This window comes from Calonectris borealis, chromosome 4, assembly GCF_964195595.1.
Source record: "Calonectris borealis chromosome 4, bCalBor7.hap1.2, whole genome shotgun sequence".
NCBI lineage: Eukaryota > Metazoa > Chordata > Aves > Procellariiformes > Procellariidae > Calonectris > Calonectris borealis.
In genome coordinates this window covers 29,842,286-29,868,968 of record NC_134315.1, presented here as the reverse complement: position 1 = coordinate 29,868,968, position 26,683 = coordinate 29,842,286, and the positions used below count along the sequence as shown (strand labels likewise).

The window sequence follows — 26,683 nt, the reverse complement described above, 5'->3', positions numbered from 1 at the left end:
ATTCTAATTTAATGAGTTATATGGAAGATTTTGTTTCCTATTTTCTTAGAAAGAAAAATATTTTAACAGCTCCTTAGAAGTTACAGAAGTCAAGCGCCTCCCTCCTCTCCCCCCATAAAATACAAGACATGCAATTTCAGGATATATGCTTTGTGTCTGTATAGTCACTGTTATTTGCATTCATTTAGCTACATTTTCTCATGGGGCTGCTATTCCTTCCAGTGCAGGAAGAATACAGAGAATAACACATGAAGGAGCAAAATCCAGTACCTGAGCAACACTAAATTAGACATTATCTGACATCAAATTGTTTTGAGTATACAGTTTAAATAAATGCATTTCATTTTACTTTTAATATGTCTATGCACAAAGAAGTTAGGTTCTTACTCTAAATAAAAAGCTTGAGCTTGTTTTAGCTTGAAAAATTAAGGTAGTTTGAAGATGGGCACAACCATTACTTTATTGTTCAGAGATCATTGAGGTGACATTTCAGGAACGATGACAGTTATATAAAATCTGTAGGTAGCTTTTCAAGGATAGTGATGGCTTCTTTCTCATATTCTGTGCCCACGAACCTTTTTTCATTCTGTGTTTTGTTTTTTGTAATGTATTTATTTTTAGCTGGGTTTTTATAAAGATCACTAGGAAAGCAATTCAGTACTTGTTATATAATTGTTCAAGCCCTATATTTTAATTCAGATTACTGCAATTCATGAAGCATTCTGTTTTTAAAATTTACAGATCACAAATATATAATAACTATAGGAGCTCCAAATTTTATTTAGTATCTATGTAAAATGAAATACTGCTTTGTTATCTATATAACCTTAAGAGCGCTGCACTTGCCTCCAGATTTTGGATTTTGAAAAACTGTTTCATTAAAATACTTTGCTTTTCTAAATGAGGATTAGCTAGTTTAAAGTAATCTTGTTTCAAATAGCAGGCTGTGGAACTTCATCTGAACTTTTCTCCCATATCGTCGGAGAAATGCCAACAATTTCTGCCTTTATTAGGTTCAAAGGAACAGACATCAAAATGGGTCCCTTTCTCCTGCTAACGGTGTATCTGGCACAGGAAGGGAAGTAAGATCCGCTTTGTGAAACTCTGATAAATATTTGCTGTCAGTAGAGGAAGACCAGACATCAGGCAATCTTGAGTTCCAAAGGAAAATTATATTTACTGGACTACTTCTCCGCCCATTTCCCAAAACTGTCTTATTCTTGTTTCTTTAATGCACCTACCTTATTGTCTTAGTCCCTCTCTTCCTGGCAGCACTGCATTAGTAGTCATGTAGATTTATTTCCTCTCATGGCCAGGCTTTGTCTCTGTTCACTGTCCATGTTTCCTCTGCTTTAGCTCAATCCTGCACCTTTTGCCCAGCCCGTCCCGGCTCGCTGCGCTCTGCTGCTCCCATCTCTCTTCTCTCTTTCAGTTCACCTAGTCTCTCTGCTCCCTAGCTCCTTGTCCCATGCTTTCTCTAGTAGCTGACAACCCTACCCCAAAATCCAGATAATCGTCGGACCTTGTCTGTTTTCAGTCTGTCTCAATTCTCCTTTAGAGCATCTTTTCTGATTTTCCTAGCAATTGGATGGCTCCTCATTGGAGTGTCATCCCAGTCTTACACAGCAGTTCCAGGCTGCCTAATTCCAGTTTTATTTCAGCTTTGTACCCTAAAATGAGTTTTGTCTGTATTTTCTTGATACCCTTTTAAAAGGATGTGGAGAGTGATGAGGACAGGCATCAGAGGATCCTACTGTTTGTTCCTGGCATCACCCTGAGAGTGCTGTTCTGGATGGAAGCTTGGCTTTCTTCTTATTTTTCCGGTTGCTTTGCTTCATTTTTGGGCCTAAGGGCATGTGCTTTCTTTTGAAGGATGCTATGTACCCACTACAGTCATATATGAGTGACTAAATGTTAAGTTATAACACTTAACAAATGGAATCTTTTTGTGCATGTCTAAGATTATAGCTATTAATCTAAAATTTAGCTGAGCATGCAAAATATATCATCTTTCCCCCAATTCTTTATATTTTTATTTATTTAATTTTTATTGATTTATTTTTAGCAGAGAACACATCCTTATTACAGGGGAGGTCTTTGAAGATTTCAGCCTATGCTTTTATATACGTTATTGTAATAGCTTAAATACTTACGAGTGCTTTTCTTTAATAGGAAAAATAATGTATTTTTAACATATTTCGTGGAAATAACAATCTCATTTTGGCTTAGCATGTTCAGCCCGAGTTGAAAATCTAATGTAAAACTTCGGTTGGTTGCATTTTTGGCGATGTTTTTTATAGGAAACGAAACAATGCTTTAATACTTGGAAGCAAAGTGCTTTGTAACCATGGGATAGTGCTACCATCTCATCTGTGAGAGATGTATAACTTCCATTGGCTGCCAGTTATTTTTATAGAATGGCTTTTGGGAATTTTATTTAAAATCTATACATTTCCTTGTTTTTAATTCTGACACAAATGTCAGCTACTTCTGTTTTTCATCTAGGCTGAACTGGAGGCTTTTGAAAACAGATTAAAAGGGCGAAGAAAGAATAAGAGAAGAAAGGATGAAGTAGAAGTTGAACAATCATCATGGCAAAAATACAAGAACCTCATTATGCTGCCAGTGTTCGGAGTTGCTGTTGTGATGGTTGCATGGCTCATGGTCTACAATGACTGAAACAACTCAGTATTTAATATACCTCAGCCGGGCTTTAGGTAGCTGTTATTCCTAGAATGTTAGTCTGTACTGTGTGTAACACAGTGTGTGTAACAGAACTTCATATGCATAGATTATGTATGTATACTGTTTGCCAAGAAAAGTGCAGAGGAGGAAGAAATGTCACCTTTTGTGTTATTACATTCACAGCGGAAAACTGAATTCAGACACTGAAAGTAATAGTAGATTTTAGTCTACACTGAAGTGCTGATATAATTTGTCTGACTGAGATCCGTTAACATCTCTTCTATTAATATATTGTGTTACTTTTCCTTGTCTCCATTTCATAATACTAAAAATAGCTTAGTATAAAATGCTTTATTGAATATTTGTTTCCTGTAAAATCAATTTAGTGGTTTATTGAAGATTAGTATTCTTATGCTAGTCTTTATGTTGTATTACACAATAATTTCTGTGTGTCATGTCAGTTTTAATTATAACAACTAATGGGGAACTTCAGATCACTTAGCCTTGAATATTCTGGGGCCTCATGTCAGAACTTTGTTTAGAGAAAGGAAATGTGAACTGTCTTCCAAATCAACTGTATCACAAACAATAAAATGGGCCCCCTTACAGACTGGGGTTTGTTTTTTGGTTGTTCCCCATGCTTGTTTCCTCAAAATCAAACCAACTGAAAACTTCATTTAGTGGACAGATGCATATGCTGAACATGGATGTGAAGTAGTTTCAGGGTAGAGGGATGTGTTCTCATCACTGCCCCCATCACCAACAGCAGAAAAGCAGTTTGAAATTGAACTTGGAGCATCACTTGGCTGTACAGATAAATGCCACATTTGAATATTTACATAGGTGTGCAAAAATGTAATTGAATAGCGTAACAATACAATTATATGTCGTTCTGAAGCCATCTGGATGGTGCTTGCTAATCATGTATAAACTATCTAGCTAATCTTTTAAATGTTTAAATATTTTCTTACAGTTTAGAATACCTTGCTTTTGGTATATCAGTGTTGGTTGGTAGGACTGAAAGGTTTACACAGCTTCAAGATTATTAGAGAAGCTACATTCCCTCAGCTGAGGGACTGCAAGTTAAATTTGGGGGCGGGTGAAATCAGAAAACCAATTTTTTTAAACCTGTGCTGGAAATTTTATGCTGATACTTGAGCACTGTGGGTAACTGAATAGTGCTTACAAGATCCTGTGAAAGATGAGGTACAAAGCCAAAGGGCATTACGTTCCCTTGTAATTCAGGCATATTATTTCATCACAAATCCTGCAAAAGCAGTGGGACCATTTGTGTGAATTAATAAAGAAGATTGCAGTTTGTTTGAAAGCTGTTTCAGTTGATTTTGGCCCACTTGTAAAAGGACCCAGTATTAATTTGAGCTGATATCCAACTGTAATTATGGTTCAGCAGCAGAAAAAAATAGAAAAGCTGAAAAAGGCAGTAGCTTTTAGATTGCATAGATTGACAAAATGGGGAGAAAATAACTTTCTTTTCAATTTTTTACCTAAGTTTGGAGAAAGAGAAGAGAGGTAAGGAAAGCTTGTCAATATTTAGCATGGATTGGTGCTATTTGATAGTATTTTGTTGGGGTTTTTTGTATTGATTTTTAGAAATGCACACTACTTCTGTCATGATTTGTCAGGCCATTAGTATGTAAAGTTGTAGATTAATTGAAATTATACTCGGCAATCATAGTTGCATCTCTGAATTATCTTATTTTCTAGTAATTTTCTAGGAATAAACCATTTTCCGTATTGTTACTTTAACTCTTTTCTATAATGGTAATGCCTGGAATATAATTCCATATATAAGTGCTGTTTCTTTAACCAAGTGAGGTGATGCTATTATGTGGCTGCTTATGCCAGTAATTCTCCTGTCACTGAGAGAAAAATGAGATATTTTTGTTCAGCTGAAGTAAAATATGATATATTGTCCAAAAATACAAAAAGATACCTTTATAGCTGAAATATGCAGATCAACATGAATGAGACCATTGTGGAAACAGCTTTTATCTTGCATGGCTATAACTAATTTTTCTTTTTACTGCTAGCTTTTTCTTTAAAACAAGTACAATGTAAAGTTTCTCCTTGCCTCTACAGCAAAGAGAAGAAATCTCTCTCTACAGAGCTATAAAAATGAACTGCACTTGACTTATTTATTTGATGTAGTTCTTAGTGTTCTTTTCTGCATATTTTGCAGTATTTGTCTGAAATATTGGCGAGGAAAAGACTTGCTTCTCATTGATCATCTTTATTATAATAAGAAAGCACACCAATCTTTAAAAATTCATTCCGTTCATACAAATGTGTGTGTGAGTAGGCATATTCCTTTTCTTAAAGGATTTGTATCTCTCCTGAACCTCGCTTATGCGAGACATACCTATTTTTGAAATTTTATTCAAAATAGGTCTGTATATCTTATCCAACCATCTGAGTCATTTGCACTCTGTTGGTCTGCCTGCTGAACCAGGTATTTGTTTCTTGGCATAAAAAAAGTGTGGGGGTTTGAGCAATCTGCAGTTTAATAAATCACTGGTTTCTATTTGGTTTTTTAAATTATTTTTACAGTTCATTTTTTGCCTTTTTTTGGTTGGAGCTGGGTGTTGCATGCATGACAACCGTTGAAGTAAAAGGTACAGATAAAATCACCTGTTACTCAGTATAAATGAAAGATGGTAATTCTAGAAAGGAAATATTGAACTGAAGGTGGGGGGGTAGCAATGTAAATGTAATGTACTGTTACATAATGTAATGAGCAAGTGTTAACAGATTGAATGTTAACAGATTACAAAAAAATGCATATTGATAAGTATACATTAAAACAAATGATATAATCTGACCTGCTGTCGAAGGGAAATTATGGAGAGAGAAGCCTGATGATGAGGATACTTAACATGCAGAATATTTAGCTATGCGTAAAATGAAAAAAACTTGGGGGAGCTTTTCCTGATTCTGAATGCATTCTGGTGAGCATTCATCTTTCTGCTGAACCAAGGTGCTTACAAGTTGTCAATATATTTTGGATTGGAAACTCCTTGGACAAGTTTGTTCCCTGTAACAATAACAAAGCCATTGTGTGTGTTAATTTAATGTAAAAACCAAGTCAGACAATAAATGCATCAAAAAACTTAAAAATTTGTTTGTTCTCAAGGACTAGTGTAGTAAAGCAGCAAACTTCTGGGTAATGACGATTGACATTCTGCAGCGGAAGTTTTAGGCATGCTTTTTGTTCCCTCCTCTGGCAGTGATAGCTCTTACTGCTCAGATTAATGCTGGAATTACGTAATCACGTTCCTTCATGTTACTGCTCTGACAAAATTGCGAGAATGGCTTCCCATTTGGTTGGGAATGGGAATGAATGTAGTGGATGATATTTTGGCCTCCTATGGGGAAATATAGCTGGTTATTACTAGACATTTGTCCTGACCTTAACTACTAGAGAAGGAAATGCTACTATGCAGATAGCACCAAAATTTCTTCATAAAAGCTTCTATGCTTGATTGCACTTGCTTCAATGCCTTTAAAGCACTGAACTCTGAGTTTATAATCTCAGCAGTTCTGGCTCCAAAGCGTACCTGCTATATGCCAGCTTTTCTGAGGGTGATGAGCCTGTGTTGCGGGATTAGAGCACAGAGGTGCTTGGTCTGAAGGATGTTCCTGTGCCAGGCAGCGGAAGCTTGATGTGTGTGGTAGCTGCGCTCTGGTGCGTGCTTTAGGGTGGAGTATTCTTGTGTGGACAGTCCATGGGCAACCCTGTCCTCAGTTTCGTTTAGTTCAGATATCTCTCTTCTGCTTTGATTTTGTCCCATTACCAGTTGTTATCTACGGGCATTTAAGTCACTCCCTTTTCTTGCTTCATGAATGTAAATTTGTATTTGTGTCTGCCCCTATCATTCAATTAAATAAATCAATCACTCTAAAGAATTATAAAATGAAGATACTGTAGTGGTCTGTATTTACTAGGAAGGGAAATGCAAGGTAAAAATTAGAGAAAAAACAAATGAAGTCAAATTAGTTATAATGAGACATGCTTGCTTCTTTCCACTAATGTTTACGTGTTAATGAATTATTTGGGCTCTGCATTAAAAATTTTATATGCTATGCTACCATAAAACAAGTTTCTGGTATGGATAGTGTATCAATATGAGCTCTGTGATATATTAAAGTCAGTCATAAGGTAGGCTAAATGGCAGCTGTCTAGAAAGCCATACTCTGAGGGAACTGTGGCTTAGTTCAACCAAGTATTATTTAATCTAAATAATTGTTTCTCATGCAGTGATTTCCATAAAATTGCCAACAAAAACGGAACTCGGCTTAGGCTTTCTCTGTGTGCTGTACACTGTGGCTGAATCCTGTAGTTGTGAAACCGATTTGAATGGCTCCCCAGCTGGAGGAAACTAGTAGGAGATTAGGAGTCAAGATTGGTTTGGGGTTTGGAATTCACAGCTCTACTGCTGAAGAGATCCCCCCGAGGCCAAGCTGGTGTTGCAGTCTGAGCCATATACTGCACCTCTTAGATTTCAGTTTTCAGTTGTTCTTATTGTAATTTTTGACAGGGCTAACTAATCTCTGTAAAATACTGTAGTAAGTAATGAATTATGGTTTAATCCCTCTTTTTATCAGCATTACAGCATGAAATATTTGTTGTTTTACATTAAGCAATTTGAAGATTTTGCATAATTGCTCTTGCTTCTGTCTCTCTCCGTGCTTTCCCTGTTATTTGTGCAATTGTTTTAAAAACAAAACCAATGCTTTCCTCCAGAGGGGACTTTGCTTAGCTGGGTAAAAAACATGTGGGACTGAATTACCATGAGCAGGAGTTACTTACGTACAATGGCACTCCAGAAGCACAGAGCACTCAGTCTCTGCCCCATAAAGTTTGCACCGAACAGAAAGTAACACAGGTATGGAAATGAAGATATCTGGAAAAGAAGCTGGAATAAAGCTAGGAAGAAGTGTTAGTGGTAGACATATATAAACAAACTCTGTGTATGAGGGGTATCATCCTCACTGACAGCCAAGAGCAGTGACTAGGGATAGAAGCCATATGCATGTAGAGGTGGTTGTTCACATTTTTTGGGTGCCTTCTGACTCACATTTTGAATGACAGCATTTCAGAAGCACTAAAACATGCACAGTAAAAGCTGGAAGCCTGTCTGTTTTACAAATGTCATCGCAGAACCCAGTCGTGGTGCCAGTGACAGCTCTCTGGCTGCTGGAAGGGTCTCGTAGCGCCCACTTCTTCCCATCAACCATGCTTGTTGTCCTGTTGACTTTATCATTCTTGGATGGCGCTTGCGAGCTCCGTTCTGTACAGAGACCCGGGCTTCAGTCGGGGTCTTTAGATGCAGGTACAGGGAAGAGGGGATAAATGCATCAAAACGCAAGTCTTAGAAGCCGATGTCTCATGGAGGTGGGGCATTTGCTCTGTCATTTGCAGCTTCAGGCGGCACTTGACTCTCGGCGTGAGGGTTTTGCTTCAAGAGGTTTGCCACAAACACCGCGCCCCTCCCGCTCCCAGGTCGTTGGGGTCGGTCACGCCCGGGGCTGGCGGAAGGACAGGGGCAGCGTCCCCGGCCGCCGCTGTCCTCCCCCGCAGCGCTTCCTCGCACCGGAGGAACGGGGTACGGCGGGCTTGCGTGGCCCCCGGAGGGGCTGGGACCAGAGCCTCGCTGCGGGGAAGGAGCTGGAAAAACCTATCGCCGGCTCCGGCAGAGCTTCCTCCGGCCGGAGCCCCTTCCCCTCCGCTTCTGTTGTGCCGGCGGCAGCGCCCGGCGCCGCTTTCAGCCCTCGTTTTGGAGATGAGGAGGATCGGTTGGGGAAAGGCAAGCCACTGTGTTACGGAGGAATGCGCTGCAGTCCCTGTAGGCGCGAAACTTCCTATCCCTGGGGTGAAACGTAAGCCTCTGCATGACCGTAACGTAAAATAAAGAGCATCCAGAAGACAGGCGGGTCCTCTGGCGCCCGGAGGAGTCCTGCGCCCGGCAACCGCGGATGGATGGACCCGGGAGCCCGGTCCGGGCTCGCCATCCCCCGCTCTGAACTCCGCGCTCCAACTCGGCGGGCCGGGAGCGCCGGTAGGTCCGTGACCCGGGGTGGCTTCGGGTCGCTTCAGCCTCAAGCGCGCATCCGAGCGGCCCGGGGGCCCGCCGGCAGCCGGCAATCCCAAGGCGCTGCGGCGACAGCCCCCGCGCCTCGCCCGCGGCAGAGCCCCAGCGAGCCAGAGCCCCAGCGAGCCGAGGTAAGGGGTGCGAGGGGTGAGCTCCGCGGGTTGTTTCTGCCCCGCACATCGTCCCTAGCTCAGGCTTGTCTTGCCACCTGGAGCCCTTCGCGGCGTGACGAGACGTCCTTTCTTGGGGGGGGGGGGGGGGGGGCAAAGACTGTGCCCATCTCATCCGCCCTCCCTGGGGGATGGCTTTAGGGCGAAATTAGCAAGTGGGCTGTCTCTCAGTTTGTCCCCGAGGAGTAGAGCCTTGTGTGCAAAAGGGGTGGGGATGTGGCGGCTTTCTCGCGGAGGTTTATTATTATTGGGTGAAGGAGGGGGGAGGGGGAGTCTGCCGAGCAGACAAAACGCGGAGCCCCCCCGCCCCGCAAGTGTGCATGTGCGGGAGGCGGGCGGCGGCGGTTCGTCAGAGACCGAGGTAGAGACGGGTGAGGGGGGCGACCAAAGTGGAGAGGGTTCAGCAGCAGCCAGAGCATGCTCTCCATGCAACAGTTCTCTGCCCTGCCTGCGGAGGAGGAGCGCTACCGGCAGGTCCTCTCCGCCAACCGGGTAAGGCGAGCCCGAGGGCGCTCCCCTCCGCGCGTGGGGCCGCCTGGGGGCCACGGGGCCGGGGGCTTGCGAGAGCGGCTGGCTCCGCCGCTCGGCGACCTCCGGAGTCCGGGCGGGGGGCAGCGCGCTCAGGGGGTCACCCCCGGCAGCCGCCGGGTGCGGGGGGTGGCGGACGGGAGAAGGGGAGCGCGGCCACCAGTCCGGCGGGGAATCCCTGTGCGCCGCGCACAGCGTGCACTGCCGCCGCGGTGCCGGGCGGCAGCTTGCTCGGGCGAGCCCTGCTCCAAGCCCCGCAATCCGAGCCCCTCCGAGCCCTGCCCCGAGCCGTAGCCAGAGCGGACCCGCGGCTCGCAAGGAGGGACGGTGCCGTGTCCCCAGGAGGCGCGGCCTGGGGGACGGCCGGGGGCAAGTAACCATCCGCGCCCAACCTGCCGCGGTGGAGCCGTCCCAGGGCGCTCCCGTGGCGAAACTCCCGCGTGCGCGGCTGTGCGGGAGGAGCGCGGGGACGGCCGAGGTCAGGGCGCAGGGTGTAGGTGAGTCGCAGTTAACCACCGGCCGTTATTAGCGTTTCACGAAGAGCTTCGTGACGCCCCCTCCCCGGTTCTCTCACAAAAGCAGCAGGGAAGATCAACTGGACTGATGTGCCTGTTCATTGCTCTGGCACTGGAAGGAGCGAGGAGGAGTTGTGCCGAGCCCGACGGCAACAGGTCCGGCCAGGATTTGCAACAGCAAAGTTTGGGCTTGACCTCCGGCAGGACGCCCTGGCAGCTCCACCGGCGGCCGGGCTCCCGGGGAGCCGAGGCACCCTGACCTCGTCCCCGGCGCGGTAGCTGTCTCCCGGCAGCAGCGAGGGCTGGCTTTTCCCTGGCGTCGGATGCACCCTGGGGTGGGGTGGAGGGACTCCTTCCTCCTCCCCTTCCCCCCTTTCCCACGGCTGTCCGGCGGGATGGTACCGCTGGTCGCCACCACCCACGGGAGGTGGTCATCCCCTGGAGGGTCACAGAGGGGGGCAGTTAATCGTTGCAGGGAGAAACAGAACACCTGGGTGGTTGCGAATGTCCGAAGGGGATAGCGCGAGTGTTCCCAGTCTCGCAGCACGCCCCTTGGGAGGAGGGATGAGGGGGGCGCAGGAGCATGCTTTGCCTGCCCTTATGGAAGAGGCTGCGCGGGAGGGGGGGCTGTACGCGCTAGTGCGAACCTGCAGGGTCAGCCCCGCTCGTCTGCCCTTCCCTCCTCTAGCCGGGGAGCAGGTGTCTCCTGCTGTCAGAGGGGGAGGCACGGCGGGGGCCGCAGGTGAACAGCGGGGCCGGGGGGCAGCGCTCCCTGTGGCGGTGCCGCTGCGGAGCCCCGCGGCGAGGGAGCGGGAGCGCCCGGCGGGAGGGCCGGTTCTCCTCTCCTCTCCCCGCCGGGGGGGGCGGCTCCTCTCCTCTCCTCTCCTCTCCTCTCCCCGCCCGCCGGGAGGAGTTCTGAGCTCGGTGCGGTAGCACCTGAAGGGAGGTCGGCGGCGCTTCCCGCGCTGCCACACCGATCCGCATGCGACCGAAATGGCACAGCAGCGGGTCTCACAAGTTTGTAAATACGGCAGTATGCTTCAGTAGTATCGTTGTTCTGCTTGATTTAAAATGCAGAATCCTTGGATGCATTTCATGGCAGACGATTAATTAATTAACCTTTATTTTAAATTATTAGCAGTCTGGCTGAGATGGTGAAACTCTTAAGTGAAATCAAATATCTGGAGTTTTTAATGCATTCACGGGGTCTCTTGGGAAGGTTTAGCTTTCAGCAGTAAAAATACGGGAATGGATTTTTCCATATGGTCACTTAGACCCTTCCTGCGTTCCTAAAAGATGGACTAGTCAGCAGGACTAAATTGTAGTTATTTAGTTTTGTTTTTGTAATGGATGCCCGAGTTGGAGATCTCTGTTATAAGATTCTCTGGTACTGTGACACAGACAGCGTTGGATTAGTGTATCACTGACGTAATCAAACAACTAGGAAGGAATAATACGAGGAATTATAGAACCACTCTGCTCATGTGTCTCTGTAAAAGCTGGTGACACCTCCTGAGTGTCTTGGACAAGGTTCTCCGGAGAACAGGGGAATCCCGAATAATGTCCAAACCTTCTTTAGAAAGGAGATGCTTGTGATTTTTTTTTCCCTCCCTCCATCAGCCATTTATGGGGTACCTCGACAGCCGGGTTTTTCTGCCCATGGGGAAGCCTGGCCCTTCAACCTTGCATATAATCATCACTCCGCACGCATTTTTAAGGAAGCCATCAGTACTCATTTTCCTGAGAAGGCTCTCGGGGTGGTGAACCAGGCAGCACAGCTCACTTGCCCAGATTAGAGGAATCTGTTTGTGCTCTGTGAGTATCTGATGGGACCATCAGGACAAAACATTGGTTTTCCTCGGTCTTTTGGAGCTGGGACTATAAAATACCGAAGAAAGCATTCACTTCCTCTCCAGAAATCTTTGCTGGCACTCGACTGTGTGCCTGTGGTAGATAGTTTGAGTGTGCAGTGAAGCAAAAGTATAAGATGGTTTGAAATGTGTCACGATTGGAGGTGTTCTATAAAATGTGCAATGCACACAGGGCAATTTAATATATCTGTATTATTGTTTAGCTGTTAATTATGTATTACTTGATGTCTGCAGATACAAATGAAAGCCAGGACTGTTAACAGTGCCAGTAATTGTTTAAAAATGCAGGCTTACTTGAATGTAGGAGCTTTCTTTTTTTTTTTTTTTGCTAAGCTGATATACATGTTTAGGTCTTAGCACTCTGCTCCCTCGAGGAACATTACTGTCTTGCCGTTATACTAAGTCCATGTATTGCCAGACACATAATTTCTTGTCATTACTTGCATGGCCAAGCGAGGAGTGCATGCAGAAGCTGAGGTGGATAAGCACCCAGAGAGAAATCTCATTTACCAGAAGGTGAATGATCCTCCCAAGAGAAGGTGGAACAGGCAAGGGAATGTTGGGATGATAACACCTGGCTAAGAAACCCAGCGGCTCCTGCTCTCACCACTACTCAATTGCTCTACCCAACAAATGCTGAACTCTAAATAAGCCCTTTGTACACAAGCGGGAAGACAGTGCTTCCATCGGTGTGGCCTAGTGGCTGTTTGGGTTCTGTGAGTCCTTGCCACACAGGCCCAGCAGATTCAGGCCATCCCAATACAGGAGGCACAATATAAGCACTACAGGCACTTCCATAAGAGGTGGGAGCTGTGGCTTTGATCCCGCCTGGACCAGGAGGCTGTGGATACCAGATCATCTGCTTTCAGGCTAAACAGCATGTGCTGTGAGGCAGTTAAACACAACGGCACTATCTCCTGGTGTGGCCAGGTTTTAAAAGATGGCGGCTACCGCTACGTTCTATGGGAAGAGCCGAATCCTGTCAGCATGTCAGGTATCCTTGGCAAGCGCTTACAAGGCCAGGTGAATGCCTTTGTTTCTGAGTGCCAGCCAGGGTTTGGCAGGGGCGGGTGCCAGGCCACTGGCCACAGGGCACTTCCAGGCTTGCACATGCAGCCTAGGCCCTTCAAATGTGGCAGCCAGACACCTCCTGATTTTTAAATGCCTTCAGGACGAAGCAGCTAAGCAGCAGGGCTTGAGGGGGGCAGCCTGATAACAGTGTGAAATACTGATGTTTCTACTCTGTCTCAGTTTCTTTCCCTACCAAAATGAAACGGACCTCATAAATGGCAGGCTGGGTAAGTACAGTTCTCCAGCGCCAGGGGAGAAAGGTGGATGCTACCCTCTTGTGAAGTGACGGATTATCACAGTAGGACAAGGAAAGCTTAAATCCTCCTTGAAAAGGTCTTCACGCACAGAACAACCTCTGAAGACAGTGGTCAGACAGGCTCCAGCTTCTGACTACCCTCATTGCTTCTGTATTTTTAACTCCTAGTTACACTCCACAGTTGATTTTTGTCATGTGAGGGTGTGCAGTTTCGTCTGGAACTGTCCCGAGCCTCAGTCTGGGTGCCAGGGCGTAAGAGTCCCCCTCCACTTTCTGGGATCTATAACTGGGGGAGTTAATACGTGTGTGAGGTGGGTCCTCACTTTCTGAGAGGTTGTGTGAGGAAAAGTGGGGGGAAAAAGAGGGAAGGAAGAGCGCCTGGGCCTTGCCTAAGTGGCTTGCCTCCTTGGCTCACTTCGCCGCCTCTATGTCCTCCGGCCGGCCCGGGCTGCCCCCTCTCCCCAGGCTGTGAGCGGAGGCGTGGGGCCGGCTGGCAAGCGCAGGTCAAGCCGAGCGGGCGGCGCGGCATGCCACGGCGCTTGGGGTTTCCCCACCACAGCCGCCTTGCCTGGCTGTGCTGAGGTTTGGGGACGGGGGGGCTCGTTCGTGGGTGCCTCTCCCAGTCCGCAGCCCAGCGACAGAAGGATACGATGCCGATCGCATCCCTTCCCTCTGTCCCCCGCCCCTCTATAAATAACTCTTGCTGGGCTGACTGTCAAGATTCCCCCGGCAGAGCGGATCCCCTGACCTGGGCCGCCTGCAGTGGAAAGTCTGAATGCAAAAAATACCATAGTAAAAATAGAGCAGCCGGGTAACCCCCCCGGCAGGTCCTAGTGCCGAGGCCCAGTGGCTCTCGGTGCCGCACCGGCCCTGGCGCTGCCCGCTCCCCTCAGGCTAGCGGCTCCCCTCGCACCACGGTCGCTGGCGCGAAGGGCTCCCGCGCGCCTGGCTGCGCCTCTCGCGCTGAGCGCTTCCCCTCGGCATCCAGATCGATGTGTGCTTTAATACCCTAATGGTGAATTCTTTTCTCCTTTTTTAACTGTCAGATGGAAGCATAATTCATTTCTGCTGTTCTGCTGTGGAACAGATAGTTCCCTTCCAAGTAACATTTTTAATTTCTGCTTGTTTTTCTAAGCAGCAAACATGAAAGAAATAGGAATAATGGTTTAATATCCTAAATGTAAAAATAATAATGAGACAACAATCAAGCAAGAGCTTGCCGTTTCAAAAAGAGATGAGAATCTTGCTACGTCTGAAGTCCGAATTAGATTTCATCCCATGCCTACCTTGGGCAGAAGACTGCTCCCCTGAAGGAATAGATTCCCCTCAGCTGTGCTTTCAAGCCACTATAATTTAAAGCAATGCTTGTAATTATTTATTTATGCATATGCTGTTATTTCTGTGAAATCTGAATATCTGGAGCCAGCGACGGATACCAGAAAGTGTTGTCTGATTGCTGCCGTGCCTTCTCCTTCTGTGCATCCATGTTGCAGTTCCTGGCCCTCGGTGCCCCCTGGAGCATGGCCTATTCTAGGTGTGGTGGTGGGGTGGCCTCAGCTCGCAGCCAAGCACCTGCACAGCCGCTTGCTCACCCCCCCTCTGTCCTGCGGGACAGGGGAGAAGGTAGAAGAACGAGAGTGAGAAAGCTCGTGGGTCAAGATACAGGCTGGGAGATCGCTTACCAATTACTGTTGTGGGCAAAACAGATTTGACTGGAGGAAATGAGTTTATTGCTAATTAATATAAATATTTAATTACTGATTCAGGTATTGTAAAACAAAAACAAAAAAAGAAGCAAGCATTAAAACACTTGGGGAAAACACCTCTCCTCCCCCATTCCCAGGCTCAGCTTCACTCCAGACTCCTCTCCTCCCCCCTTGTTATCGCTGCAGGTGGCACTCAATCCCTTCAGTGAGGCAATGAGTGGTACAGGGGAGGGCTGTGGTTCTTCTCTGCTGCTTCTTCCTTCTCACTCTTCCTCTGCTCCAGTGTGGATCCTCCACAGGCTGCAGTCCTTTTGGGAATATCTGCTTCACCATGGAACACCTACTTCTCCTCTGACCTTGGTGTTTGCATTGCTGTTTCTCACTCTTTTTCCACTCCTCTGTCTGTGTGGTGGTTTTTGTCCTTTCTTAAGTATGTTTTCACAGAGGCACCACCAACTTAGCTGATGGGCTCAGCTGTGTCCTGTGGTGCGGAGCCAGCTGGAACTGGCCGTGTCCAGCATGGGCCAGGCCCTGGTCTCTTCTCATGGAGGCGATCTCTGCAGTCCCCCCACTGCCAGCAGCTTGCCACCTACACCTAGTACAGATGTCCATGTAATCAGGGGCAGAATTATCTAGAAGTGGTGGCCACCTCATCATAGCATCAGCTTGGGAAAGTATGTTTGCTCACAGCTGACCAAAGTGACAGTGTTACCTCCATGGTTGTCTGCTCCCCTGTCTCTCTTCCCCGATCGCCAAATCATGAAGGGATGAAATGAATCCAGCTGTCCTTCAGTTCCTTTTCACCGTGCCTGTCTGTCATGAGAGTGGAACCCCTGCAGCATGTGCTTCTTTGGGTGCCACACAATTTATATTTTTGATAGTGTTGTTGCCAGCATAAGATAGTTTTTAGCACGTTGCCCTGTAGAAAGTGAAAAGAGGCTGAAAATCAGATACTGCCGGAGGTGCTTCGGAATGGTGAAGTTTATGCATTGATGATTCAAGCCCTGCCCCTCGTTGCAAAGAATGTTTCCCATAACAGTATGCATTCTGTGGGACCCCAGCCTTTGCATATGTGCTAAATCAATACCTATTGCTTTTTTTCAGAGGAGACACAGAAACTGAGGCAGTTTTAAAAACTTTTCCTCATAGAATAATCCATGGGGCACAGCTCCTGTAAACCTGTGGGAAAGACAACTGTTAAGTTGCATCATTGCAGGTACTCCTGTAAGCTACTGTTCCTCCTGAATTCCAAGGCTCACTTTTTCTTGCAAAAGAAGCATTTTCTATATTGAACATTTAAGTCACCTTCACCCAGTCCTTAGGGGAAAGGAAGTGAAGGCAGACATGAGTTTCCTTCTTTGGGACTGCATCAGACTGCATCTATTCCAATTCATGTGTCGTAGTTCAGAGAGAGTTCAGTGGATGGTGCTTGTGCTTTGGGACTGGCTGGTCAGTGATTGCCAAAGTCTGTCTGTCTCTGCTGCTCTTCCTCAAACCTGTAACACTCAGTTCTGCCATATATAGAACCTAGTGTTTTAAAAACTAATGTGCTAGAATCTTTCACGTCCGATCTGTTTGATACCAGAGAGATTTAACTTGACAGTGATTTAACAGTAGTAGTAATTGCGCAGAGCAATTGCCATTGCTCGTCACCTCAAAGAACTCCTAGTTTCAAGATAGCCTATACTGTCACTCCAATATTACTGAAAGTTACCTAAGAGCGTCTCAGACTCAGGAAGCATTTCCTAGGAAAAGAGACTCTCATTTTTTCCCCTTGCTGCCTCTGAATGAAGCAGTAAGAAATCACTTATGTGCTCCTTGCATTGTTCATCTCATTAAATTTCAGAAAGCAGTCAGGGCATTCTCTTGGAAATAAAATGACTGGTATCATTGAGAAGCTTTCCATCCCAGGTCTCTCAGACCTGCAGCTCTGCATTCATGTAATAATACAGCATATACCTGTAATATACAGTTATGCCTGCTCTGGACTTCCATGGGCCAGTGGTGTGACACGGAGATTTCTTCCATTGCTCCTGCTTCCGATGTCAAATCTTTTGCTGGGTGGATTATTTTGCCTATGTTAAAGTTGTCCCAGAACCAGTAGGACCTGGAGATTATAGAAGCAGAACATGCTACAGATGTCAGGCTTTCCCCAACCTCCTGCATTTTCACATTTTCAGGAAGAAACGCAGACAGCTGAGCCCACCTTGCCCTAATAGCCTGTGCATTTTTGCCATCACACAGTGTTGAGGGACAGACATTGTTGAGAATCAGCTTATTATTTGAAAGATGCTAGTTCTGTGCACGTACGAGTATTGTCCAAATGGATAATATATCTGAAAGTATATCAGGAATTATAGAGTAAGTAGCTATCTTTTTTTTTTTCTCCCTTGCTATTTGATTTGTAGCAACCATGTAATAAAAGAATTAAGTAGTAAATGCCTTTTTTACACTTCAGTTTGTCCCTGCTCAGCCATTTTAAAAGTGTAAGTTTAAATAACTTGAGTGCATGTAGACAAGGCTGCAAAGGAAGTCTGAAACGATGATTGAATGTGTTTAGAACTTATTGACAATTGTCCTTTTCTCTATGCAGAGTATATGGAATAGTGTTGATAGTGGTCTGAAAGGGCTAAGAACCCAGATGGTTTCCATTTGCTTTTTCCTCATCATAGATAAGATTATGTGACTTTTGAGATTTCCAAAGAAGATGTGAATGGGAGGAAAGCTGGCATCCGTTCTAGGGATTACAATTAAATTGAACAGTCCTAGCCATAAATACAGTAGGATTTTTTTTTGAAAAAATAATTCACCAGGTTGTTATTGTTTCAGTGACTTAGATGGAAGTTTCTATCCTACAAATCCTTATGTGATCCACAAACCTTTGATAGTATATTGAAGTCATAGTCAAACGCATACACCAATGTAAGTGCCTTGTTAATCCACTTAATCTTGAGTTTTCTGTATCAGCTCGTTGTTTCATAACTTTGAAAAAAATGAATAGGTTTAATCTCTATTCACCTCTTTAGTTATTTCTGTCCAGATGTCCTGGTAGTTTCAAAAAATATCCTTCTCTTTCTTTATTTTCTCGTACTGAATCAAAATGTTCAAAGATGACATGTTTCTGAACAAAGTGGTATCCTACTGAAAAATGAATGAGTCATTTCTAAATTTTATAGGTAGTAGGTTATTGACCTGTGAGACATTGTGTAAGTCCATTTTCATCTTTGGGAAGAGGACAAATAAATATCCAGCTATGCTGAACAGATGAAGCTTTGCTTTGACGCTAAACCATGTCCTTTCCTTTGATTAATATTGCTGCTGCTTTTATCCTTGGTCCAAGGGTTAGTATCTTTTTATTCACAATTCAGAAAAAAGTCAGTAGTGTAAAGTTAACATTACACATTCAAATACAAAATTTTTCATTTCTTCTAGGCAGATGTTTATAGTGTAAGAATAATCTATACATTTTAGAGAAAAATTAATAAGAAATGCATGAAACATGAGGAGACAAATGCTTCTAAGAAGATTCCTGCCATTTGTTTAGCTTGCATTCCAGTTTAGCATCCAATTCATGTCATTGAAAGCTTCTGATTTTAAATAGCTATAATCAGGAATGCGCATGGCACATATATGATGTACTGGTCACCTTCAAGTTCAGAAGGCTAAACCTACTGATCAGGCATTAATAGGAAAAATAAAGTATGTCCAATTATGAGTTGCTTTGTGTGGCATGGGGCTTCTGGTGGGACTTCTACACAGGCAGTGATTGATACACTGAGTGGGAGCCACAGGGCAGGCAGGATTTCTTCTTGTCCCTTCTAGTTTTCCAGGCTTGAAAGCTGCTCTGAAGAGGAGGTTTCCCTCTAACTGTATCCCTCCACCCCCTCAAAATGTTTTTTCAAAATCCTTTTATGGTCACAAATTAGGCTGCTAAGATTTTTTTCTAGTTTTTTTATGGTTTCCGATTTTGCTTTCTGGTGCTAATGGCTCTTGTGCAGGCATCTACTTATTGAATTCCCAGCAAAACAGGAACCTGAAGCAAGTGCTGTCTTACTCCTCTGCCTGTTGAATTGTGATTCTCAGCAATGTATAGCCAGAGACTTGCCATCGCTGCTGTACTTGCTTAGCAAACCTCAATGCAGTGAACATCTGCGTAGTCAGGAAGGCATTAGAGTGGTCTCTGGGTGTGTTCAGAAAAACAGCATGGCACTATTGAAACTTTCATGAGTAATTTGTGCAAGCCCTAGAAACTTAAAGAAAATTAATAATCCCCAAAGCATAAATTCTGCATTAATTAAAGATTAATTTCCCCAGAACAATTTCCCACTGCCTGCTGAGGTAGGCTGAATGGATATTCATGTTCTGGTATTGAGAAATATCAGATAATGCTAACCATAGTCTAGTTCTTAACATGAATGTCTTCCCTGGACACTTCAGTTTTTGAAAAATCTTTGATATCTTCCATATGTTTACTAAATCTTGCTCAGCTTATGAGGCATGGCAACATCACACATCTTTGCCACCAGCTGTTAGTAATAAAGAAGAGAGAGCTTAGAATTGTAGTAAGTTTGCCATCAGCTGAACTATTTCTTAATCTGAATGTTCCTGAAAATTCAGCAAAGTTCCATTGTAAATACAGGAAGCATCCATTGTTGTAGTTGCAAGTTTACATCAGTGAAATTATAAATAATTATAAATATGTACAATATATAAGTAAGTATGTAAACAACATTTATGCCAAAGTGGAATCATTATTTAGCAGCACTTGTTTTGAAAAAGGAAGAGATTCAAACATATTGCTATTGAAGAGGTGATACTACTGTTTCTAGTAGTGATAAATATCCTTTTTTCCCTCTCTTCTAATTCAAATTTTGAAGAGTGATCAGTACTGACCCTATATGTTGGCTAAATGGTGTGTCTAATTCTCATTTTAAATGAGATGGAGAGCAGTTATTGGTATTACACCAGATACATGGAATCCAAGAAAATCCTTTCTTTTCCACTTCCACCTCTTTCCATGAGATGTTAAGCATAGATCACATGTATTGGAGAACCAAGGTCAATAGTTTGCATGTGAATAACTTTCTGATTTCTAAATCAAATCTTCTCAGGGAGACCAATTATTACATTATTTATTCAGATTTATTTCAGTATCAAATAGATGCTTTTCAAAGTGCCTTTGTAATCACTACATTGCCAAGATAAAACACTGGAGCCTTTCCCAAAAGAACTAGATGAAATAAGAATAAACTCCTCAGAGTTCCAAGTCTTCTGGCTGTAGTGCTTATGTCTGAGTGACCAACTTATTTCCACCTCCCTCAAAGCCAAAGGGAAGAATGAATTATGAGAGAGCTGTTGCACCAGGAGCTAGCTCTCTTAAACTGAGCATACGCTGTAAGATAGTAACTTGGGCACTGGTAACACCACTGGCAGCACAGATCTGTCATCCTGGATAAAAACAGATTTGGAACTTAGTGTGTCGGTGGCTCTGATAGCTGGTCGTACCTCAGCTAGGAAGTTCGAAGTAAGGGTGGGTTATGTCTGAGGGGTCTGCAGTCTTGCTCTTTGGACAGCGCTGTAGGCATACTCCGAAGGAGATCTAGCTTGGCAGGCAGCAGTGCAGGGTCTCAAACATACAGACAAGTGGAACACCATAGTTGTGTTTGGATTTTGTCTCAGCAAACTTACCACTGGCTCTGTCTCAAACTGAAGCTGGAGCAGCATCAGAACTGCATTGTCACAGAGCTGGGGGAGACATACCTGAGTGTCACCTTGTCTCTTCTGAACTTCTCATGCGTATCTACACAATCTCTTAGTTCCAAAGTTGTCTCAGTGGCTCACAAAACTGCTGAAATTATTTGTCAGGAGTTAAGAACCCCAAATTTGTGCGACAGAAATGAAGGAAAGAATACCACATCAACATTCATTAGTCTGTATTGGTGTCTTGTGGTGATGCCCGGTTTGGATTTTTACCACACTGTGTCTCATGCTGGATTAATAACAGCTTGAAAGGTCACCTGAACAGAGGAAGCGGCCAATGGGTCTCTATAGTAGTCTGAAAGGCAAAAAGTCACCTTACTTTACACGTTGTGTCTTCTGTACACAGAAGAAACATCACTGACACAGTTACACTCACTTTAAGTGAAAATGTAAATCAGGAAGGTTAAATGTGTTTCAGGTTGCTGCTTTAGCCAAAAGAAACTGGCTGGACATGGCATCTAGCACCAACCCAATATTTCTTTTGGAAAGATGTGCTCAGCTTTATATGACATCTCCCTTACTGGGATACTGTGTATTTCAGATTGGTATGATGACTCAATATGTTTATATTTCAGTGGTTAAAATAGGGGTAAATCAGAGTATTTTATTTCATGGACAGGAAAGGAGGTCTGGTCATCAAAATGAACTTTGAATGAATTATGTCAGCAATTTGTAATTTGTCTGAGGATATGGAAATTCCTAGGAGAGGTTACAGGATTACAGTGAACTTGAACTGTCGGGAAAACTAGTGCATTTCATTGTGCAAATAACAATTCATGTGATAATAACATGCTTCTGATGTTTGCTGCCTTGCTGTACAAAAAGTTTTTTTTTTTTTTTGCTGCCTTTTTATGCTGGAAAGTATTTCTTTCCACTTCTTTCCAGCATAAACACTACATAATACTTTGGTGTATGAAAAGGTTTTTTTCCCTAAATTGCACTATTTCCTTTCAGAATAACTATGGCACTGTTGTTCTTAAATTCATGTACACTGGAATTTGAGTGTTACTTGTATTTGCAGACAAAGACTGCTTAGTATCCAATTTCTTATGCTGCCTTCCATTCATTCTTCAGTTGGTCCCTTTCAGTTTGGCTCTCCGATTCCTGTAACACTGAAAATGAAAGATTATGCAAAACCTTGTTTCCAGCGACTTTTTGCCTGTTCCTGTATTTAGCATATGACTTTGCCTGTACCTTTGGACGTACCTTTGGTCTTACACGTTCTACTTGTTACAGTGACTATTAAAGCATGGTGTTATATTTTTTGGATGATAAAGTAGTCAAATAGAAGTGCATTGCTGACTCCCAAATTTTCATGTGAACAGGACAGAACTGATAAAAAATGTAGAACATTTGCAGCTTCTGTTACTCACTCCCAGGCATTTGAATATTGTGAGTCGGTCAAAAGAGGCTGTAAGAATGAGTATGTTTAGATTTCTTTATATATGCTGTTATGTGTTTAAACATTGACACTTCACATGTTCAGTTTTTGCTCTGTAGCCATGAGAACTGGGAACCATCTTCCCTTGCAGGGAAAGGAAAGCTGTAATGGGTGGTATGGTCATGTGAATCCAATATCTAGAGCTTTAAGAGCAGCATCATGAGAGTTGATAAAATCACAGGAGCTGACAACAGAGCACTGCTTCAACATTAGAAGAGAAACAATATCAAGGATATGGAAAGAACTGCAGATAGTTTTCATAATCTAACATATGAACTGTTGCTTGGCTGGCTATACATGAACTATTGCTTGGCTGGGTAGCAGATTCTTCAATGGCATTATGAGGACTTCTGCAAGGCCACCTGTTTACTGCCCCCTAATGACAGTCTTTCTGCATTTTATGGTAGTATTTCTTTCCACTTCTTTCCAGCATAAACACTACATAATACTTTGGTGTATGACTTGCTCAAGGTATTTTGATGCTTCTGATCCAACAGTTGTCTTCTACATTTCTTTGTAGAGACCCATCATGCATAGAAGATACCGACAGTAGGCTGTTAGCCCTTGTGATATTTCTTTATTGGGAGAACATCTGTTTGTGGTGACAACAGCAGGAGATATTTTTGTCAAGTGCTTATATCATGATGCAGGCTGTTTTATGGACTAGTAACTTGGACACTTTTTGTGTCTGAAAGGAAAACTGCATGCTACCATAGGCTTTTCACCCATAAATCTTAATGTAATCTGTAATTTCTCTGCTTTAATATGACAGGCATGTTATTGAAATGACACCCATGAGATCAAATTCTTCCCACATCTTGCAGAAGATAAGCTGTGAATTTTGGTCCAATGAATTTTTAGTCTTTCTGTAGTCAGATGGGACTGTATTTTTTTTTTCCATCTTACTTTTTTCTGCCTCTGTGGTTTCAGAAAATCAACTGTGAGTAGTCTGATCCAGCAGTCCTAGATAAGCCTAAGATTTTTTTAAAAATCTGTGCTGAAATTAGCTCAGAGTTACTTCATGGTGTATTTCCTTTATTGTAGTCATTACTAAAAGAATGGCACTCAGGTAAGCAGTGGTTAATGGCATTTCATTAAGGACAGAATTTTTTAGCTGTCAGAAGAAATTATCTGATGTTTTTAAGCATCCTGTGTTCTGACTATATTGTTTAATACAAAACCTGATTGTATTAAAAGCAAATGACTTGTTGGCTTAAAAACCAAACACTGACATTTCCTAACTATGGTGCACAAAGTATTTAATTCAAAGAAGTCGTTTTTGAATTGAGTTTTCTAACAATTGGTAGGAAGGAAACTTGCACTAGTATTCTTCAGGTATTGAGAGTATGTTTTGGTCCAGTGCTGTGCTAAATCTCTTTTATGCCAAAATCTCCAGCATTTAGGGTTGATTTCTTTCAGTCTACCCTCAAGGATTGTGCTTCTAAGTCTTCATGCCCTTCCCTTGGAAAGGGAGATAAATATGTATCTACAAGGTACCTCAGTCTCACTAACTTAGGGAATGATTCAGAGAAACTTGAATACAGAGAGAGTTGAGGGAGACTGGTTTCTTACCTTGGCCACTAACATGGAAGCTCAAAGTGAGCCAAGTGAATAAGCATTAGCACCCCTATTTCCTTCTACAGGCCCATTTTTCTCTGAAGATTCCATTATTTATGCCTCTAGTCCATTATTTATTAGAATTGAGAGGACAGAGCATGTCTGAAGTTTATGCAGATACCATTGGCATACTAGAGCACTTAAAACTGGTGCATATATTCTTTGTGTATTGCAATATTTGGTGGCAAGAGGGAAAGAAACAGTATCAGGGAATACATGAAGAGTAGGTATAATGCATTTATGTTTATCTATGGGACACTTTATTAAATTCTCATTGATTATATAGGAACCATTAGAACTATCTCTAGTTTTACTTCATATTTACCACAAAAATTGATGGAAAAAACTCATGTAGGTGTTCAAGTGATGGAAAACCGGCAAAATTGGAAAACTGGAAAAATTAAGTTTATACTTGCTGAGTCACCGATGATGATTTTAAATAGGTTTAGTGTTTTTCCTGAGGTCTTTTCCTGTAGAAGGCAAAAATACAACATGCTGTGTGGTTGCCTATAAATATTTACTTTGCTATTATACAAAACTAGCAATTTGTGATGTTTAGAGAAGCATGTCTTTCACAATCCAACATTCTTTTCTTGAGCAGTCACTGAAAGCAAATTTGGATACAACAGTCCCTTTTAAAATCTGTGGTAGTAAGTTGTCAATGCAAAGACTGAGGTTTACTTTTGCTTTCAGGAGTTGACATGAAAGAAAATGTTCGAGGTTCTCCTTTAGTGTGAACATTTGCCTAAAGTAGCTAGTATCCACAATGCCAATAGACTTTAGAAAAAAATTCTCACAGAAACAGAGGAACGTAAGAAGCTCACTGTTTTCATTGGCACACATTTAATGTTTCTCGTAGGTTAACTCTGAGGCATTTGTACAACAGTGGTGATATCTCTGCTCTCAGTTGTACACTTGTGCTTGGGATGATTAAGATCTCATGTACCTCCAAAATATTCAAGATCATCTCCTCCTCACAAGAAGAGTCAAAAACATTGATGATGAATACTATTTCTGTGTGTTTTCTCAATTCTTTGAGAATATGATTTTGTTGTTTATTGATAACGTAAGTTTTTTACTCCTAAGACAAACCCTTTGTGGAGGCATGGGTCAGCATTTACCTTGTATTACACTGGGTAGAGTTGGGCACTTTTGCCTGCAAGAAGTGCAGCTTGATTGGGAGTCATTCCTTTAGGAAAATGAGCTGGATCTTACATATGTTTGTCTTGAAGAAACTAAGAGTCAGCTCCCGAGTGCCCTAATCACTGGGCTGTGTAGTGATGGTCCTGCTCCCTATTATCTGGCCAAGCAGAACTGTGTTCTTTTTTACAGAATATCGTGACTTCAAGGGATAGTGTGCTCTGATTCAGGAGGAGTCTATGTTCAGGTGGTTGTGATACTCTACTGAGTTGTAGAACTAATTTTTAACTGCTTCAGGCTGAAAAGGGAATTGAACTCAACAGTCCCATTTCCTGCGGGAGCACTGTAACCACTGCACTGTTAGAAAGGGCAATTTTATGCCATTTTTCTCTTTTTTTTTTGGCTGTGCTTTCAAAAGTAGTTATGGCAGCTGTGTTTTGGGAGATCTGTATTCATAACAGAGCTCTATTACCTGTGCTCAGACTTCCCAAGGGGGCCTAATATAGGCCGTGCAAACCAAGGTTATGGAATTCAGGGAAGCCTGCCATGAGTAGCTGCTAAGCTGCTGTATTCCAGCATGGCCAGAAGCAAAACTTCAGGCAGACTTTGAAGACTTTAATATGAAAATGTAGGCAAGTGTGGACTGCAGGAAGTTACATAGTCAAGGAGGGATTGTCTAAATGTCACTTGGATTTAGGTTCCTAAAAGTCATCTAAATCCTTATCTTTATCTGTGCCTGGATATTTGAAGTCTTACTTGCGGGAAGGGGCAGTACTTTAGCTGAGATATCCTGAAATCTTGGATTGCAGCATTTGCAACTTCTAAATAAGTTGTTGATTAAGAAAAAAACTTCTGACAACCAATTAACTCTCTCCAACATTCTTTATTTTTCTCTTGTTGTGGGAAATGGTGATGATCAGATTACAGATCTTCTCAACTCACCCAGGCTGTACCTTTTCAATAGACAGAGCTATCACTCTTATAATTCTCACTCTGAGCTGGCCGTTTCAGATGTTCAGATAACTCCACCATCTTTAAGTTGACCATTCAACTTACACCCTGCTTGCTAGATAAGCTCAGTAGTAGGACGGTGTTGAGATTGAATCACTGGAATAGGAAGAAGATTATCAAGTGAGATACTGCTAGCACCTCATACCATACTGGTACCGTATGCATTTTCGGTGTTACCTGGTCTTTACTTTGAACAGTGAAAGTTGCAAAAAAAGTCATATGGGACACAGCACTGGATGGATATCAAGGAGGTCAGATAACATGTGATGCTTAGCAGTATCAGAAAAGGTACATACAATTGCACAAATACAGTTTTCTTAATTTCTGCTGTCTGTACAGTGTCTGCAGTGTCTAGTAACCAGGGGTATCAGAAATAGATGATAATTCTAATGTTATCAGCAAGGAAAGTTTCCTTACAAATAGTCTTCGTGCCATACTGGAACAGGAGACATTGCAGAATGATGGAAAATTATGCTGTAAATCCCACTTATGCCTACAGTCTTCTCAGTCAAGGCAGTGAAATGGGCAGTGAGGTTGGGGGGGTATAAATCTAGTCTCTGTGCAGCAATTCCTTAAGAAATAAGGTAACCTGTTCTTCACAGAAAGGTACTTACAGCAGAGCCAGCCAAAGGGATAACCCACAGAGACTGGCATTTACAAGACTAATAATATATATGTTGTAGACCTCAGTCTCTTGAGGTTGTTTGGGGACAGGCTGTCAGGGTAATGGGTGCATTTACAGTCTTGTGTCCTCTCATGACCAACTTCATGATTGATCTTTCTGACAAAGAAGATAAACTAT

The 26,683-nt window shown here is 43.3% G+C and overlaps 2 protein-coding genes across 5 annotated transcripts in view; both read left to right on the top strand.

Moving 5' to 3' along the window:
* NFXL1 (nuclear transcription factor, X-box binding like 1) overlaps positions 1-5,820 on the top strand; it is a 50,083-nt gene extending 44,263 nt beyond the window's left edge. For all 3 annotated transcript variants that reach the window (XM_075149017.1, XM_075149016.1, XM_075149018.1), the window contains one exon: positions 2,506-5,820. In XM_075149017.1, coding sequence (XP_075005118.1) covers positions 2,506-2,679 — 174 coding nt within the window. In that variant the 3' untranslated portion in view covers positions 2,680-5,820. The remainder of the gene's footprint in view (positions 1-2,505) is intronic.
* Positions 5,821-8,270: 2,450 nt separating this feature from the next.
* The window catches only part of CORIN (corin, serine peptidase), a 159,122-nt gene continuing 140,709 nt past the window's right edge, over positions 8,271-26,683 (top strand). The window contains exon 1 of one of the 2 annotated variants that reach the window (XM_075150550.1): positions 8,271-8,926. In XM_075150550.1, coding sequence (XP_075006651.1) covers positions 8,684-8,926 — 243 coding nt within the window. In that variant the 5' untranslated portion in view covers positions 8,271-8,683. Of the gene's footprint in view, positions 8,927-9,279; positions 9,458-26,683 lie in introns of those variants that run through there. The other variant, XM_075150551.1, reaches the window with a different exon arrangement.